The 17,216-nt window shown below is 39.8% G+C and overlaps 1 protein-coding gene across 5 annotated transcripts in view; it reads left to right on the top strand.

Annotated features, from left to right (window-relative positions):
• cep192 (centrosomal protein 192) overlaps positions 1-17,216 on the top strand; it is a 172,429-nt gene that overhangs the window by 5,078 nt on the left and 150,135 nt on the right. For all 5 annotated transcript variants that reach the window (XM_069922469.1, XM_069922468.1, XM_069922467.1 and 2 more), the window contains exons 2-3: positions 1,816-2,006; positions 16,912-17,034. In XM_069922469.1, coding sequence (XP_069778570.1) covers positions 1,840-2,006; positions 16,912-17,034 — 290 coding nt within the window. In that variant the 5' untranslated portion in view covers positions 1,816-1,839. The remainder of the gene's footprint in view (positions 1-1,815; positions 2,007-16,911; positions 17,035-17,216) is intronic.

The raw sequence follows: 17,216 nt of genomic DNA, 5'->3' as shown, positions 1-17,216 counted from the left end.
AGACCATTTGCTTTTAGTAAGCTACCTGTTCATGAATGGTAATTATTTTTGCACCATGATTGACAAATATGATTTGATTCCCACTTGTGGCTGATTCTATAATGCCTACTTCATCCAAATGAAGCAGAAATGTGCAATTTTTAAAATCTTCTGCGAATAGTGTTACAGGCAATTTCATGTTCAAGCATTTGTAGACTATTGAAATCTGAATTATTTTAAAAACACAAATTGAACAGTGAACATTACCATCAGCTGAGATTTCCGTGAGTATTATCTATCTTGTGGTTTTTAAAAAAAATTCAATCAAGTTTACTATTTTTGTTTTATTTACAAAAACCTATTTGACCGCAGCATGTAAGAATTTTCATGCATATGTAAATTATATAAATGTATATAACAAACTCATTACATTATATTGGGGAGGGGTTTTTAAATTGTATGGTTTTTTTTTCTAACATGAATGTCTGTCATCAGTACATGTGAAAGAATACAGTGGAATATAGTTTAAACTGGACAAATAAATGAGGTAAAATACAAGAGGAATGCATACTGTTAATTTCAAGGCTCTGGTATTGATGGGGGTCCAAGACCATAGCACATTGAAAGTGGCCATGCAAGTCGATAAGATGGTAAAGAAGGTGTATCATATACTTGGCTTTGTTGGATGGGTCATTGATATTTATGGCCACTTAGAATATTTTCTCCACGGCAAAAGTGTCATATGCTAAAGGGCAAGTGTTTACAGTGAGGGGGAGGAAGTTAAATCGAGATGTACAGGGCAAATATTTTTTATATGCTTAGAATGGGCTGCCAGGCATAGTGGTACAGTCGAAGTCCTAAAATCCAGACTGCTCAGACGGAGATGGGGTCGGTGTGGATTTTCTGGATTCTCGGGCACTATTTTTAAAATTCAAGTTTAAGGAGGAATAAAGAAGAGATGAACGGGTACATTTTAATAGTTATTATGAGCATATACACCATGCTTCATTTATCAAAATGAGCAGTTTTAAAGAAAAAAAATGTAAACATAAAATTTTTCACAACAAAAAGAGCATGTAATGTGTGAAATTAGGTTTAAAAATGAATATTGTAAAAATAAAAATTAAGTATACATTTTTCTTTGTGATAAAATTAACTGCATTAAGAAGTAAAACATGAAAGTCTGCAGATGCTGAGATTGAAGTAAACTTGATTGGAGAAACTCAGCAGGTCAAATTGTACTTTATATAGTGAAGATAAAGACACATAGCCAAAGCATTGAGCTTGAGCCCTTCATCAATACCTGCTGACATATTTCTGGAGTAACATTTGCAGTTTGGTTGTTTTTTATTTTAACCCTGTACCTGCCAAAGAGGAAGTGCAAAGTTTTCTGAAATACTAAAGAGAATTGGCTTTGATGTATTTGTTCTTTCAACAATGTTAGAAATATCAAATGCATTTGTAGAAGTGTGAAGCTGAGCCAAGGTAAGACAGGTTGAACCTCCGTGGTCCGGCACATTTTAATCTGCTGCAATTAGTGCAAACTTCTTACAGCTTGGGACTCGATCCCTGGTCCTGATCGCTGGTGATGTAAAGGTGTGTTAACCACCAAGCTAACCGGAGTATGATTTGTGATTTATTTGGTCCTTTTAGCTCAGAAAATGGGTCTAATCGAGGCATCTTCTGCACCTTTGTCAGCTATTTTCCGGCATCTTCTGTGGTCCGGCAATGGCCAGGCCCCAATGTCACCAGATTAAAGAAGTTAATGAAACAAAACTTTGAGCTTATACATTTTTTGCACATATTTTAAAATTTCCATTTATTTTTTATTTTCAGGTGAAGACCAAATGCTCCTCTAACATGATGGAAAGCATCAGGAATCTGGAAGATGAGACATTTCCAAGTTTTTTGTTGCAGTCTGTGATGAGCAATAGCAGTGAAATGTTAGAAAATGTCACTGTTACTTCAAATTTTGGACTTCCTGTGGCTGCATCAACAGTTGCTAAGTCGTCTGAATTGGGTGGCAGGTGAGATTTTTGTCTAAATGTGCATTTTGTATGGAAACGGGAAAAGGAATAATCTATTTAGCCCATTGAGACTGTTCTGACCTTCAATGGTGACATGGTTGCATATCCAGAGTTGTAGAGTTATGCAGCGCAGGAAAAGGCTGAACACTTGCACCAATCCCATTTGCCTGCCTTAAATCTGTTTCATTTCACTGCCTGTTTAAATGGCTTTCTAAATGTCTCATAAATGTAGTGATTGTTTCTAACTTTACCACAACCTCTGCCAGTGAGTTTCAGATATCAACTGGGTTGGGGGTGTGCGTGAATTTTCCTATCAAATCCCCTCTTTAAAGCATTCCTCCTGCCTTAAACTTGTGCTCTCTTGTTTTTGGTACCCCTACAATGGGATTAAGAACTATCCTGATCCATCCAATCGTCAAAATTTTATACAGAGTTATAGTCGTATAATATAGAAACGGGCCCTTTGCCCCACCATGTCTGTGCTGACCATCATACCTCTCTTCAGGAACTCCAGCATAAAATATACATGCTTACTCATTCACGTGCCTGTCCAGATGTCTTTTCAGTGCAATACATAAAAGTTCTGAAGAATCTCAGCAGGTCATACAACAGCATCTATAGGAAATAATGGGTAACCAATGTTTCGGGCCTGAGCCCTTTGTCTAGGAATGAGGATAAAGCAGACAGGCAACAATAAAGTTGAGGGGGACAGGGACTGAGGGGCGTGGGGAGGGGGAGGAATAGCGTATTTTATAAACCAGGTACTCCCCCAACCCTCCTGGCATGTTATATGCACGTGCGCGCTGTACGAGAATATTTTTACATGTTGAAAGAACACGCACAATAGCGAGCGTAGGAAAATCGAACCGGCAATTTATAACGAGCATGGGAATATTAGCGAGCGTGGTGATAGAGTGGTAACATTGAAAGAACGTGTGCAAATACGAGTCACCGTGGGAAAGATGCGCTGGGAATTTAGAGTGAATGTGGGAATATTACAGCGGGTATGAGAGTAATAGCAACAATGGGCACGGTTTATACCAGCCGTGGGAAAGAGGCAATTTATATCGAGTGTGTAAATATTATAGTGAACATGAGAATGTAATAGCAGCAATGAAAGAATGAACACAATTTATAGCAGGCGTGGGAAATCTTGATCTTTGAAATATCTCTTTGTACTGAATGCCATGGTATTCCCATAAACAGTGCCTTCTAGCCTTATCAACGTTAATTGCCCAGACCTGTCCCTGAGGGAGGAGATTAACATATCAAATGCTTCTGATTTGAGACTATATTATTAGAATTAAAATCCTGCTTGAAGCCTGTCTTTGATCTATTTAATTAATGTATTACACGCAGGAATATCATCTATATAATGGGCCATTGACTCCTCTGGGTGGGGAGGGGGGGAAGAGTTGATTGTTAATCGCAGGAGATTAACTATGGTAGATACTGATATGTGCTTTGTCTCATATGCAAATTGATTTTGCCAATTGAAATTAAGAATACTACACCCATGTGTTATTTGCGTGTGTACATTATATGAAAATATTTTTATACAATTTATGATTTTCTATGTATTTGCATATTATAGGAGTGAAAATACAGTACAATCTCACAGTTAAGTAATAGGTGGATATAGATGGGAGGGTAGAAGAGGACAAGAAAGCTGAGATGTTGACATAGCAGTTAGCTCAACGCCTTTACAATACCTACGATCAGGACCGGAGTTTGAATCCTGCTCTGTTTGTAAGGAGTTCATGTTCTCCCAGTGTCTGCATGGGTTTTCCCTGCGGGCTCCGGTTTCCTCCCTCCATTCGAAACATTCTGGAGGTGTCGGTTAATTGGGTATAAATTGGGCGACATGGACTTATGGGACAAAATAGCCCGTTACCGTGCTGTATGTCTAAATTTAAAATTAAAGTGATAGAGGAAGGGGGGTAGCTCTGAATGGAGAGGAAGGGGATGGGGAGCTGGGGGAAGAAAGACAGGAGATAGGAGAGGGGTATAACAGAAACTGGAGAAATAGTTGTCAATGCTGTCTGGTTAGAGAGTGTCCAGATAGAATATTAGGGTAGTTTCTCCAATTTGTGGGTAGCCTCAAATTGGCAGTGCATGTGGGGGGGGGGGGGGGGGGCGGGGGGGAAATAGAAAGACCCTCTTAATAGGGGAAATAGACTTTGGCTGTTTGCCCTCTCTTAATTTTATATACCTCTATACACCTTTCAGCCTCTTTTGTTTCAGAAAAACCGACCCATCCTATATCTCTCCTTTTAATTAGAGTCCTAATCTAAAAGTTGAGAATATTCCCTGCACCCTCTATCTTAATCAAATCTTTCTGGTTTTTGTGGCAATCAGAACTGCACACAATACTCCAATGCAATTTTTCCATTCATATCTAGAGGAATAGGATACAAGAGTAGGGATGTGATCTTGAGGCTTTGTAAGGCCTCACTTGAGTATGTTGTATAATTTTGGGCTCCTTATTTAAGAAGGATGTGCTGGCATCGGGGAAGGCTCAGAGAATATTTACAAGAATAATTCCTGGAATGAAGGAATTAGCAGATGAAGAACGTTTGATGGCTCTTTGACCGTACTCCTTGGAGTTCAGAGGAATGAAATGGACCTCATTTGAAGCATTTTGACTGTTGAAAGACTTGGCCAGAGATGTGACAAAGTTGTTTTTTATGGTAGGGGAGTCGAGGACAAGGGGCATAACTTTAGGATTGAAGGGTGCCCATTATAAAGTGGAGATGCCGAGGAATTTCTTTAGTGAGAGAGTGGTGAACCTCTGGAATTTTCTGCCAAGGGCAGCTGTGTAGGCCTGGTCGTTGGGTATATTAAAGGCAGGTCGATAGGTATCTGTAACATCAGGATATCAAAGATTATGGGGAGAAGGGAGGGAGTGGGGCTGAGTAGAAGAATGGATCAGCATCATGGATTGGCAGAGTGGATGCGATGGGCTGAATAGCTTAGTTCTGTTCCTGTAATCGTAGGATTTTGTATGGCCTAACCAATGTTATGTGCAACTATTATGTGATGTCCCAAATCTTTCAATGAAAATCTTTTTCTGTCAAATGCCATTTATGGATAAACATTCCATTATTTCTGACATTAATAGTCCCATTTTGACTTGCCCTTGAATTCCGAAGTGCTCTATTGAAGAGAATATTTTTCATTCTTTATCAGATCCCCATATCATGGCGCTCAAATTTATGTATCTTTCAGAGAATACATTACTAAATTCTGAGTCCAGATATTGGTAAAGATAGGAGCACTCCCTCTAAAAGTATCCCAAATTATGGTGTCCAGAACTATTTGGTATAGTCCAGGGTTGGATTAGACTTTGTGTGCAATCTTGATTATTTTCTATACTGTGACAGATTGTTGTATTTTATATTGTATATAGAAATGTTTTGAAGGAGATAAATTATGACAAGTTTTTTTCGTGTCGGTCACATGCAAACACTTCAAAACAGATCTCATTTAAATTACTGGATCTCGCTCAGTCAAGCCAGACAGGCTCAGCTCTGAGTGCCTTTGCAAAAACTTTGAAGAGGGCCTTTAGGGCCTTCACTAAAGGATGGTTGTTTTGAAAAGCGACAGATGAAAGAACTCGGAAAATTAGATCCAGAGCGGCAATTTAAGTGCAGTTTGCTGTTCTAAGAGGGTCAGGTGGTTTTGCAAGTAGAGAGTCCCCTGAGGGGGCAAGTTTCTTCGCATGAAATTGATGTGGCTGATTAGAAGGGATCTCTCTCAGTAATAAAATAAAGTTTGATCCTGTTTTCATGTTTAAAGATAATTAAAAGCAACTTTTTAAGTAACCATTTGTCTTGGTGAATTTCTGTTGCTGCTGGGTTTTGGGGTCCTCTGGGCTCGTAACAGTACCTGCAATCTCATCTCAATCTCATCCATGCCAATATGCATGGACTTCTTCTAATGCATCTGTTTTTCACCATTAGAAAGTGGATGATCATGTATTTGTTTACATTGAAATCCATTTGCCCTAGCTGCACTTGATCAGTTAATGCATCTGACAATTTGAGTATTTGCCTCTCACTTCCGGCGCTGGTATCAATTCCCCAGCCAGAGAACAACTGTACATTTCATTCCATTTCATGAGCTTCAGTTTTAGCAAATAGTATCTCCAGTGCACATGACAAATTGGCTAATAGAAATTCATTTTTGAAGAATCCATTGGTGTTCTCCACTACTTTTACTGCCATTTTTTTCTAAAATGAGCTTTTTTCATTTTGGTTCTAAGTAGTGTTCCCAAAGGACCCCAAAACCCAGCAGCAATAGACATTCACAAAGACAAGTGGTTTTCAAAACACAAGTTATTTTTAATCAACTTCAAACATGAAAATAGAATCAAACATTAACAATTCTATACTTAACTAACCCAAATTAACCCCCTTCTAATTCTAAGCGCACATGTATGTAACGTGTGTGTAAATTCAAGAAAAGTTCTTTGGTTCACAGTTCAATCTCACTTCTTCCAAGTTCTCTGGTTGCAGGCAATCTCCATACTGTGCACAAAATTTAACATGTATAAAGTTCACCAGGCTTTGTGCTTGAAAGGTAAATGTTTACTGCTCCGCAAGGTTCTTGTAGGGTTTGCAGAGAGAGATATTTGTTGCTCCAGGATTTCCACAACTAATTTCCACAATTAGTCACCTCAGGGTCTCGCTGATGAAACTTGCCCCATCAGGGTCTTCTCGATGCCAGAGTTCCATTCCTTCCTCTATTTCAAGAGAAACATCAGACAGATAGCACTTCCAGCTACCCACTGCTCTGGAACTTGCTTTCATAGAAACATAGAAAATAGGTGTAGGAGGAGGCCATTTAGCCCTTCAAGCCTACACCACCATTCATTATGATCATGGCTGATCAGTACCCGGTTCCTGCCTTCTCTCCATACCCCCTAATCCCCTTGGCCACAAGGGCCAAATCTAACCTACACTTAAATATTGACAGGGAATCGGCCTCAACTACTTCCTGGGGCAAAGAATTCCACACATTTACCACTCTCAGAAGAAATTTTTCCTCATCTCAGTCCTAAAAAAATTCCTCCTTATCCTTAAACTATGGCCCCTGGTTCTAGTTTTTCCCAGCATTGGAAACAAACTTCCTGCGTCTAGTCTGTCTAATCCCTTAAGAATTTTAAAAGTTTCTATAAGATCCCCCCTCAATCTTCTAAATTCTAGAGAATACAAACCTAGTTTATCCAACCTTTCTTCATATGCGAGTCCTTCCATCCCTGGTATCAGCCTAGTGAACCTTCTCTGCACCCCCTCCAAGGCCAGGATATCCTTCCTCAGATAAGGCGACCAAAATTGCACACAGTACTCCAGGTGTGGTCTCACGAAGGCCCTGTCCAGCTGCAGCAGGATCTCAAATCCTCTCGCTATGAACACCAACATACCATTCGCCCTCCTCGCCGCCTGCTGCAGGTCATCAGTTTCAAACAGTTTTCCCTGGTTTGTACTTTTCAGTTACTTGTCAGTGACCCACACACTGACTGACTGACTGAGCTGTTAATTCATCTCTCTGATAGACTGCATGACACCAGCAAGACAATGGTCAAGCATTTTATGATGTCAGTTCAATTAACACCTACTTATGAAAGGTGCTTACATTTTTTTCTCCAGAGATCCTGCAATGTGAATTCTTCAGTCTTTCAAATAAGATCTGTTTTAAAATGTGACCTGCTCTAAATCTTATAAATTCTCCCCAAATATTAATATTGTAACAGTAGATTGGTTGAAAACCCCTTTTTAAAAAAAATCCTAACACAATTTTGGAATCCATCAGGAAGGATCAGGCTTGAGAACTTTGGAGTACGAATGAATTTTTATTCTAATTGGTGACTGCCATCACAGCCGACTTACATAGTTGAGTTTTAACTGTTCAAAATAAATATGACAGTGTTTTGATCACATTTTGGAGAGTTGCAGTCAATTTTAAATGAATCAATGCAAAATATTCACAACTGATGAATGCATACTAGATTGATGTACTTGTTGAAAAAATATGATAATTCAACCAAACTTGTGTTGCCACTGTTCAGTATAAACCTGCGACATTTAAAAAAAACATTAATCCTTTGTGTAAGCTGTAAACCCCTTTAGTGAACTCTTGAGGTTAAATGAAGTGTAATTCAATCTGAAGATCCTAAGCTATTAAATATGTGTTGATATTTTGGTCCAGTGCAGATTTGCACAGAATAGTTGGCATTGCAGTCATAATACCAGCAAACTTGGATTATCTACAAACGTTGAGCTCCCCTGGCAATTTCCTGACTGTTCTGTGTTGCTGGGCTCTTTAAAATCCCAGTGGCAGAGCATGAGCTTAGTGGGGAACCTGATTGTAGTAGCTGCTCTGATGTGAGGTCTGCAACTTTTTATTCCCCAGTTTAAAGTATATGAGGGAGAGGGGTGGGTGACAGGTTCAACAGATGACAAAATTGGCATGGTGAATTTGTGGCTTGTCAGTTGCAGCTGTCTTTGGCAGTGTAGGAGCCAGAATGTACATCTGGTATTATAAAGGTTAAAATATGTCTTTGTACTTGCTCTCAGTATGCATGTGCCTGAGGGCTGTGGTATTAGGATTAGTTTTGGTTTGGTTATTCATCACTGAAGAGGGGTGAGTGCCAGTTGCTAATTTTTTTGTAGACCATCTTCAATTGTTTTATCTACAGAATATTGCAAAAGTTTGAAGATTATTTACCAATATCTTCAATTGTTAGAAATGTGTGTACAGGGGGGCGTGGCGTGATGGTGTAGGAAGAAGACGTGGAAAAATGCCTCCCCCTGGAAGAACTAATTAAAACCCGATTTACAACTTTTTGGAAAACTTCTAAAAATATTTAAAGTACTGGTGGTGGGGAAGAAAACGCCAATCAAACAGTCGGGAGGTATTGAAGAAACTGCCTACCTTACAAAGTGTACCTCCAGCATCAAGTTCAGCTCCACCCCGGCCTCAGCGAATGTCTGTGGGTAAGCCCTACTCTACACCGGCACTAACCTTGCGTACAACAGCGCAAGATGGCGCCGGTGACAGACAGTGATCTTTGGATCAAGAAGACGCTTTCGCGCATGCGCATATCGCTCAAACGGGCCCTGGCTGCAGGGGGACCTAACCTCCACTAGCCTAGTGATTCTGGGCTTGGGTGGGGGGGGGGGTGGTCCTATACATACAGTTGGATGGCCCCAATTACCCTACCACTGGAGGAGGAAGAAGAGGAAGACATTGGAGGAAGCTGCAATGCAAATGAATCGGGGATTTACAGAAATGAGGGATGCAATGTCTGAAATAAGGGGAGAAATTTCTACAATCAAAATGGATGTGAATAAATGTTTGTGAGCTGTGAAGGTTCAAGATAAAGTAGATCTGATGGAAGATTCATTTACTGGCTGGGAGGTTCAGAAGACAGATTTGCTGAAGAAGATTGATGTTTTGGAGAATCAAAGTCAGAGAATGTAGTGATGTAATGTATTCCGCGGACTCCTTGCTATTGATTATGACTGAAGATTGGCTCCACCCTACTGGTATAACAGATGGTGCAACTTATCAGTAGAGGTGGCTTTTTCTGTTAATAAAAGCCAATAGAATGATACAAGTCTGGTCCTTGCTTATGGCATACCAATTTTATTAACAGAAGAAAAATCATGGATACTTCCCTGAAACCTGGAAGACTCGAGATAGATCAGGATGCCACCCGAGCCGGAGAAAAGTTCCACCACTGGCTCCAGTCTTTTGAAGCGTACATGCGAAAGAACAATGTCGTGCAAGACGCCGAGAAAATGGACCATCTCGTGGCTCTCCTCGGAGTTGTCCTGTACTCCATGGTCAGAGAGGTAGCTGGCAACCAGAACACAGTGAATCTCCTTAAAGTCTATTATGATAGGCCTCAGAACACCCTGTTCACAAGACACCGCTTCACATTCGGAAGCAACAAGCAGGTGAGAGCGTAGATGTTTATGCGCTCGCCCTGAAAGGGCTATCCAGGGACTACCTGTGCTGCTGTCACAGCTGAAGCCCACCATGAGTCCCTGATGTTATACGCATTCATAAGTGGTCTGGAGACTCCGGGCTTGACCTTAAATGCAGCTCTGTAACAAGCGAAGACGCTTCTAACTGCATTACAAGGGGCGAAAGCATTTGAGCAAGGGAGAAGTGCAGAACCGGCACCCCACAGTCTGACCCGTAGTGAAGATTGCTACTGAGCACTACAAAACCGCGACGCAAAAGCCGGTCCCTGGAGGTGCTACTTCTGCAGATTGGTGCTACGTGCCCGCAACCGGTGCCCTGCACGGCAAGATACCTGTGCCAACTGCTGGAAGAAAGGCCATTGAGCCAGAACTTGCTGAGCTAAGAGAGTCGACATCTGGCACTCATGGCGAATAGAGTAAGAAGAAGCAGCGCTTAAGCGCTGATACTAAGCAAAGTTGTTGTCATAACGCCACGATCCTGAGCTGGAGAATTAATGATTCATCTAGCCCAACTTCAACTTCTTCTGAATACTCCACTGGACCAGTGACGAGATGAGGCCCTACATACCACTGCCACAAGGAGATCCAATCCTGGCTTCCATGAAGGTAAATCAGGATAAATCCTATGATCTGCAGCCATCCTCGATGAAAGTGGAGGTAAATGGGCAGCCTATTAACTGTTTATTTGATTCTGGCAGTACAGACCGTTACATTCACCCTTCCACCACTAGAGCACTAGATCTTGCGTTATACCCGTCTAAGCGCACAATCACGATGGCTTGCTCGGGACTAGAACAAGATACAACATTTGCAAAATTTATTTAAAATACATGACAATGAATATACTGACTTCAAGATTTCTGTACTCCCTGGCCTATGCGCTCCAATGCTTCTGGGTCTACACTTCCAATGTCAAATGAAAAGTATCATATTGGCATTTAATGGCCTTTTGGCATCCATCACTGTCTCGCCAAATAAGTTTTGCAGTTTGTCCACACTAAAAATTAAACCCCCTCGCCTCTTCACTAATTTGACCTCTGATTGTAAGCCTATAGTTACAAAAAGAAGGCTACAGTAAAGAAGACAGACTCTATTAAAGACTAGGTTAAGAGCTTGTTAAAGGAAAACGTCATCGAGCCCAGCACGGGTCCTTAGTGCGCTCAAGTAGTAGTGGTCAGAAATGGCATGAAACCCAGAACAGTTGTGGATTATAGCCAAACTATAAACAGATACTAGACGCTTAACTCCTGCCTCGCATTTCAGACATACTCAAATTGCCCAATACAGGATATATTCTGCTATTGGATCTGAAATCAACTTACCACCAGGTTCCCACCCATAAGGATGAAAGGCAGTTTACTGCTTTTGAGGCAGATGGCAAACTCTTCCAGTTTAAGAGAATTCCTCTTGGCGTCACTAACAATGTATCCATTTTCCAAAGAGAGAGATAGATAGGTTAGTGGATACCTATAAGTTGCAGGACACTTTTCCTTAACTGGACAATGTTACCATCTGTAGCAAAGACTTGAATGATCACGATCGGAATTTATAACCAAGTTCCTCCAAGTAGCCAAAACCTTGCATTTAACCCTAAATAATGACAAATATGTGTACTGCACGAAGAGTCTGCCAATATTAGGCGACGTAGTAAGTAAAGGAGAAATCAGTCCGGATCCAGAGAGAATGCGACCACTCATGGAGCTGCCCCTCCAACAACACAAAAGGCCTTCAAGCGTTGTTTAGTGTTTTTCTCCTATTATGCTCAGTGGGTGCCAAACTACGCTGACAAAGCATGACCTCCTTTTAAAGCCGTCAATTTTCCCTTGAGTAATGAGGCCCTCCTAGCCTTTGAAAACATTAAACAGGATATAACCAAGGCCTCCATGTCTGCAATTGATGAGGATTTACCTTTCCAAGTGGAATCGGATGCATCTGATTTTGCTCCAGCCGCCACACTAAATCAAGCTGGGAAACCTGTAGCCTTCTTTTCTCGCACATTATGTAGGCCAGAATTAAAACACTCATCCGTTGAAAAGGAAGCACGAGCTATTATAGAAGCTATCCACTACTGGAGACACTTCTTAGCTGGCAGGAAATTCACCTTGTTAACTGATCAGAAATCTTGCCTTCATGTTCAACACTAGATTAAAGTCCAAGATTAAAAATGATAAGATTATGCAATGGTGCATCGAACTTTCTACCTATGACTATGACGTACTCCATCATCCAGGAAAATTCAATCATCCTCCTGATGCTCTCACACGCATTTTGTGTGAGTCTACAGCTAGACCGATTAAAATTTCTTCATGAAGAGCTGTAGTACCAGGGGGTCACTGTGAAATCTCTCAATTTGCCCTATATAAAGGGGTAGCCAACCTTTTAATTTCTTTCTTTGGCTTGGCTTTGCGGACGAAGATTTATGGAGGGGTATGTCTGCTGCAGGCTCGTTGGTGACTGACAAGTCCGATGCAGGACAGGCAGGCACGGTTGCAAGGGAAAATTGGTTGGTTGGGGTTGGGTTTTTTCTCCTTTGCCTTTTCTCAGTGAGGTGGGCTCTGCGGTCTTCTTCAAAGGAGGTGGCTGCCCGCCGAACTGTGAGGCACCAAGATGCATGGTTGGAGGCGATATCAGCTCACTGGCGGTGGTCAATGTGGCAGGCACCAAGAGATTTCTTTAAGCAGTCCTTGTACATTTTCAATTTAGACATACAGCACAGTAACAGGCCATTTCGGCCTATGTGTCCGTGGCACCCAATTAACCACACTCCTGGTACGTACACATGGCCTGTAACGGTGCTGTATGTCTAAATTAAAAGGTTGGCTACCCCTGCATTAGAGGATGTGAAAACCCTATCTGGACAATGCCCTGTCTGTGCTGAATGCAAACCACATTATTACAAACCCACACCTTCCTCATTGATCAAAGCTTCTAGATCCTTTGAACGCCTCAGTGTAGATTTTAAAGAGCCACTACCTTCAAATAATAGAAACGTTTACTTAGTGTTATTGATGAATTCTCGCATTTCCCTTTTGCTATCCCTTGTACTGATGTTTACTGGTTCTGTAATTGGATGCCTCCATTCGATTTTTAGTATTTTTGATTATCCGGATTTCATTCATTGCGACAGAGGTTCAGCTTTTATGAGCTCAGAACTTCGGCAATATCTTGACACAGTCACACTACCTGATACAACCCTTGGGAGAATGGGAAAGTTGAATGCAGCAATGGTACAATCTGGAAAGCTGTTACCATGGCACTCAAATGTAAGGGTCTCCCCCAAGCTTTGAACTCTATTATACCTTACTTTGCACATCAGCTAATGAAATGCCTCATCAGCATTTGTTTTCTTTTCCCAGAAAGTCAAAGACTGGATCGTCCTTGCTGGCCTGTCTTTCTAGACCTGGACAAGTTTTACTGAGAAAGCATGGTGGATCAAGGTGGATCCATTAGTCGAGCATGTACAACTGCCTCATGCTAACCCCCAATATGTTCATATGGCTTTTCCTGATGGGAGACAAGACAGTGTTTCCCTTGGGGATCTTGCTTCGCCAGGGATACCACCTGCAGCTTCTAACCTTTTTCCCCACTACCACTAATCTTCCTTTGCCCTCCCCAGAACAGCACGTCTCTGTCCCTGAAATTCAATCTGTAAGCACACAGAGACTTACCCCATACAACACCTGCTACCAATCACTTCTTATCTGCCGAAAAGGCAAGTTCTCCTGTTAGCTTCCAGGAGTCCTCTCCAGTTGTTTTGCGTCGGTCTCCGAGTTTCAAGGCCACCCAATGGCTTACTTATGATAAATTTTAATTGCTGCATTTCTCACAGATTTTTAAACCTGTCGCTGATTTTCTCTCTTCTGTTGTGCTAAAAGCACCCTTTTGCTTCCCTGTTTTTTTCTTATGTTACTGAAAATTGGTTAATTTTAAGGGGGGGGGGCGGTGAATGTAGTGATGTAATGTATTCTGCGGACTGCTTGCTATTGGTTCTGACTGAAGATTGGCTGCACCCTACTGGTATGTGGTGCAACTTATCAGTAGAGGTGGCTTCTTCTGTTAATAAAAGCCTGTAGAATGATACAAGTCTGGTTCTTGCTTATGCCATATATGAGGAATAATGTTAAAACTGTGGGACCACCAGAAGATATTGAAAGTTCAAATCTGCTTCAGTTTTTTCCGAAAATGGATCCCTGAGGCCTTGGGAGCGACTTAACTTCCAGATGGGTTGGAACTGGAGAGAGTGCACCGGGCGATTAGAAGGAAACCAAACTCCACGGTCTGTTCTGATCCAGTGTCTATGCTACCAAGACCGAGAGCTGATTTTGAGACTTGCAGTGCAGAATGCCAGACGTAATCAGAGCCCTTTGTTCAAAATAATAGTATTTTTTTAATGCTGATTTAAGTCAGGATATTATTAAACGTCGTAAAGAATTTAATTCGGCTAGAGCTAGTTTGTGGAAGAAAGGGTACAAGTTTGTGTTTCGTTATCCCGCAGTGTTGAAGGTTTTTTATGGCAATTATCAATCTCAATTTTTTGATAATGACCACGTGGCCCTTGTTTTTGCTTATTCTCTACCTGTTGATAAGCAGAGCCAAATCTTCCGAAGTCGTCGACCACTTGTGGCATTGGTCACTTCTGTGTAATTGAGGGGGGAACTACACTTATATTGTTGTCGTTCTTAATTTTTTGGGGGGGTTTGTTTTTTTTAAGTTATTATGGGGTTTCTTTTAATTTTTCTGTCTTTCAAAGAGTTTTTTAAGTTTTGTGAGTCGTGCGTGGGTGCCTTATCTCCGAGGGAGATGTAAATTGTTATGGCTAATTTGAATTTTACAACTTCTAATGTTAACGGGCTTAATAAACTGATTAAAAGAAAACAGATGTTGGTCTATATTAAAAAGATGAAGATGATAATTTGATATTACATTTTTACAGGAAACACATTTAACTGAAAAAGAACATCAGAAGTTGAAGAGAGATTGGGTTGGGCATGTTATTGCATTGTTTTTTAATTCTAAAGTGAGAGGTGTTGCTATTTTCATACATAAAATGTTAGCTTTTACATTGAATTCTTTTTTTACAGCTGTTGGTAGATTGTTGTCAATTCGGAAGCTTGGACTTTGATGAATGTTTATGCTCCTAACGTAGATGATGTTTTTATGGCGGAAGCTTTTTTGTATTTAAATCAGGCTTATGACAATGTGTTGGTTGGTGGTGACTTTCTCCAAAAATTTTAGGTAAAACGAAGATGGCTAAACAGTTGTTGATGGTAATGAAGGATTTGAACTTTGCAGAGATTTGGAGGTTGAACCCGACAGAAAAAGACTTCTCTTTTTATTCCGCTAGGCATGATTCTTAGTCTAGAATAGATTTATTTTTAGTAACAGCACAAATACAAGGTAGATTTATTCAGGCTGAATACAAAAGTAGAATTTTGTCTGATCATTCTTTGCTATTAATTATTTGTATTGGTTCGGAAAGGGTTGAAACTACATATCGATGGAGATTCAATACATTGTTGTTGAAACAACCTGAATTTATTAAATATTTGAGAGAACATAAAATCTTTTTTGCAAATAATTGAAGAATCGGTGTGATGCAAATTCATTTTATGGGATGCATTGAAAGCCTATTTGAGGGGACAAATTATTAGCTATACGGCTTATATATAAAAACCCATCAGCCAGGGTGGTGACAAATATCTTCTTCGTTTACATTATCTAGATTGACTGGACAGGGGTGCCCTTTGCCACCAGCTTTGTTTGCGTTGGTAATAGAACCATTGGGTCAAATGATTAGGCAAGATAATAATATTAAAGCGAATGTAGGCAAGTATAAAATAAATTTATTTGCAGATAATGTTTTAATATATTTTACACATCCTATGCAGTCATTGGGATATTTTCAAACACAGTTGGAGCAATATGGCAGGCTGTCAGGCTATAAAGTTAGTTGGGACAAGAGTGAGATAATGCCTTTAGCAACTGAAGATTATTCAGCTTGTAAACAGGTTACAAAATTTCAGTGGTCTTATAAAATCAAATACCTGGGAATATTTGTTGATGATAATTATCATTTATATGATTTGAATTGTCTACTGTTATTAATTAAAATTAAATATGATTTAAATAGATGGAAAGATTTACCACTAACTTTAATAAGGCGTTGTAAATTGTCAAAATGAATATTTTTCCTCGTATACAGTATCTTTTTCAATTGATACCATGTAAAATTCAGAATTTTCTTTTTAAAAGATTTGAATGCACTAGTGAGGACATTTTTGTGGAAAGGTAAATCGGTAAAGGTGTTGCTACAAAAGCTGACTTGGAAATATGGTTTAGGAGGATTGCAGTTACCTCACTTTCAAAATTATTATGGTGTAGCGCAATTAAAATTTATTAATAGAATGTTTGAAGTAGATCACTCTTTTGGTATGGTCCAGATCCATGAACAAAGAATAGATCTATTTATTTATAAATGGAAAATCAACTTTTGCAAAATTATAATTTACCTGTGTTAAAACATTTAATGAAGCTATGGCATAATAAAAACCAAATTATAGGGACCGAAGATAAAATTTTGGCCAAAGCTCCTTTGTATCAGAATAAATTGTTTTCCTTTTCAATGAATAATCAATTTTTGAAATTATGGGAACAGAGGTATTAAATTGGTGGAAGATTGTTATGAAGCTGGGTACTTTGTTTCATTTCACAGACTTAAAGAAAAGTATGGAATTGCCTCGAATACGTTATTTACTTATTACCAGATTGAGCTTTGTTGTTAGATAATTTTGGACGTGGTTTAAGATTACCTAGACAAACTAAATTTGAAAATTTACTGACCGAAGGTGGTAAAAAAGGGTTTATTTCAGAAATGTATGCAATTTAAATATGAATTTATATTTTTCTTGTAGAATTCCAGATTCTCAAGCTTCATATTTGGAAGAAGAACAGTTTTCTGCTGTGGACTCGCATCCACCTCGTGTTTCTCATTCTGAAACTTGTAAAAAATTTGTCCTTAGTTTCAAAGATGATTTGTAAGTATCTGGTCATACCAAGCTGGATGTATTATGAAAACAAATGCTAATTTATAAAGCCATAAAATTGTTAAGGAAAATGACAAATGTAGGGCTGATAACTTTGGCAATTTTCTGAGTTTAATCTGCATGTCCATCTTTCTGTCCATTTGATCAATTTGTCAATCTCCTGATGTCTGGTG

The sequence above is a fragment of the Narcine bancroftii genome, chromosome 2, assembly GCF_036971445.1.
Source record: "Narcine bancroftii isolate sNarBan1 chromosome 2, sNarBan1.hap1, whole genome shotgun sequence".
In the NCBI taxonomy this organism is placed as follows: Eukaryota; Metazoa; Chordata; class Chondrichthyes; order Torpediniformes; family Narcinidae; genus Narcine; species Narcine bancroftii.
The sequence above is the reverse complement of the archived record's forward strand: the minus strand, read 5'-3'. Positions and strand labels throughout refer to the sequence as shown.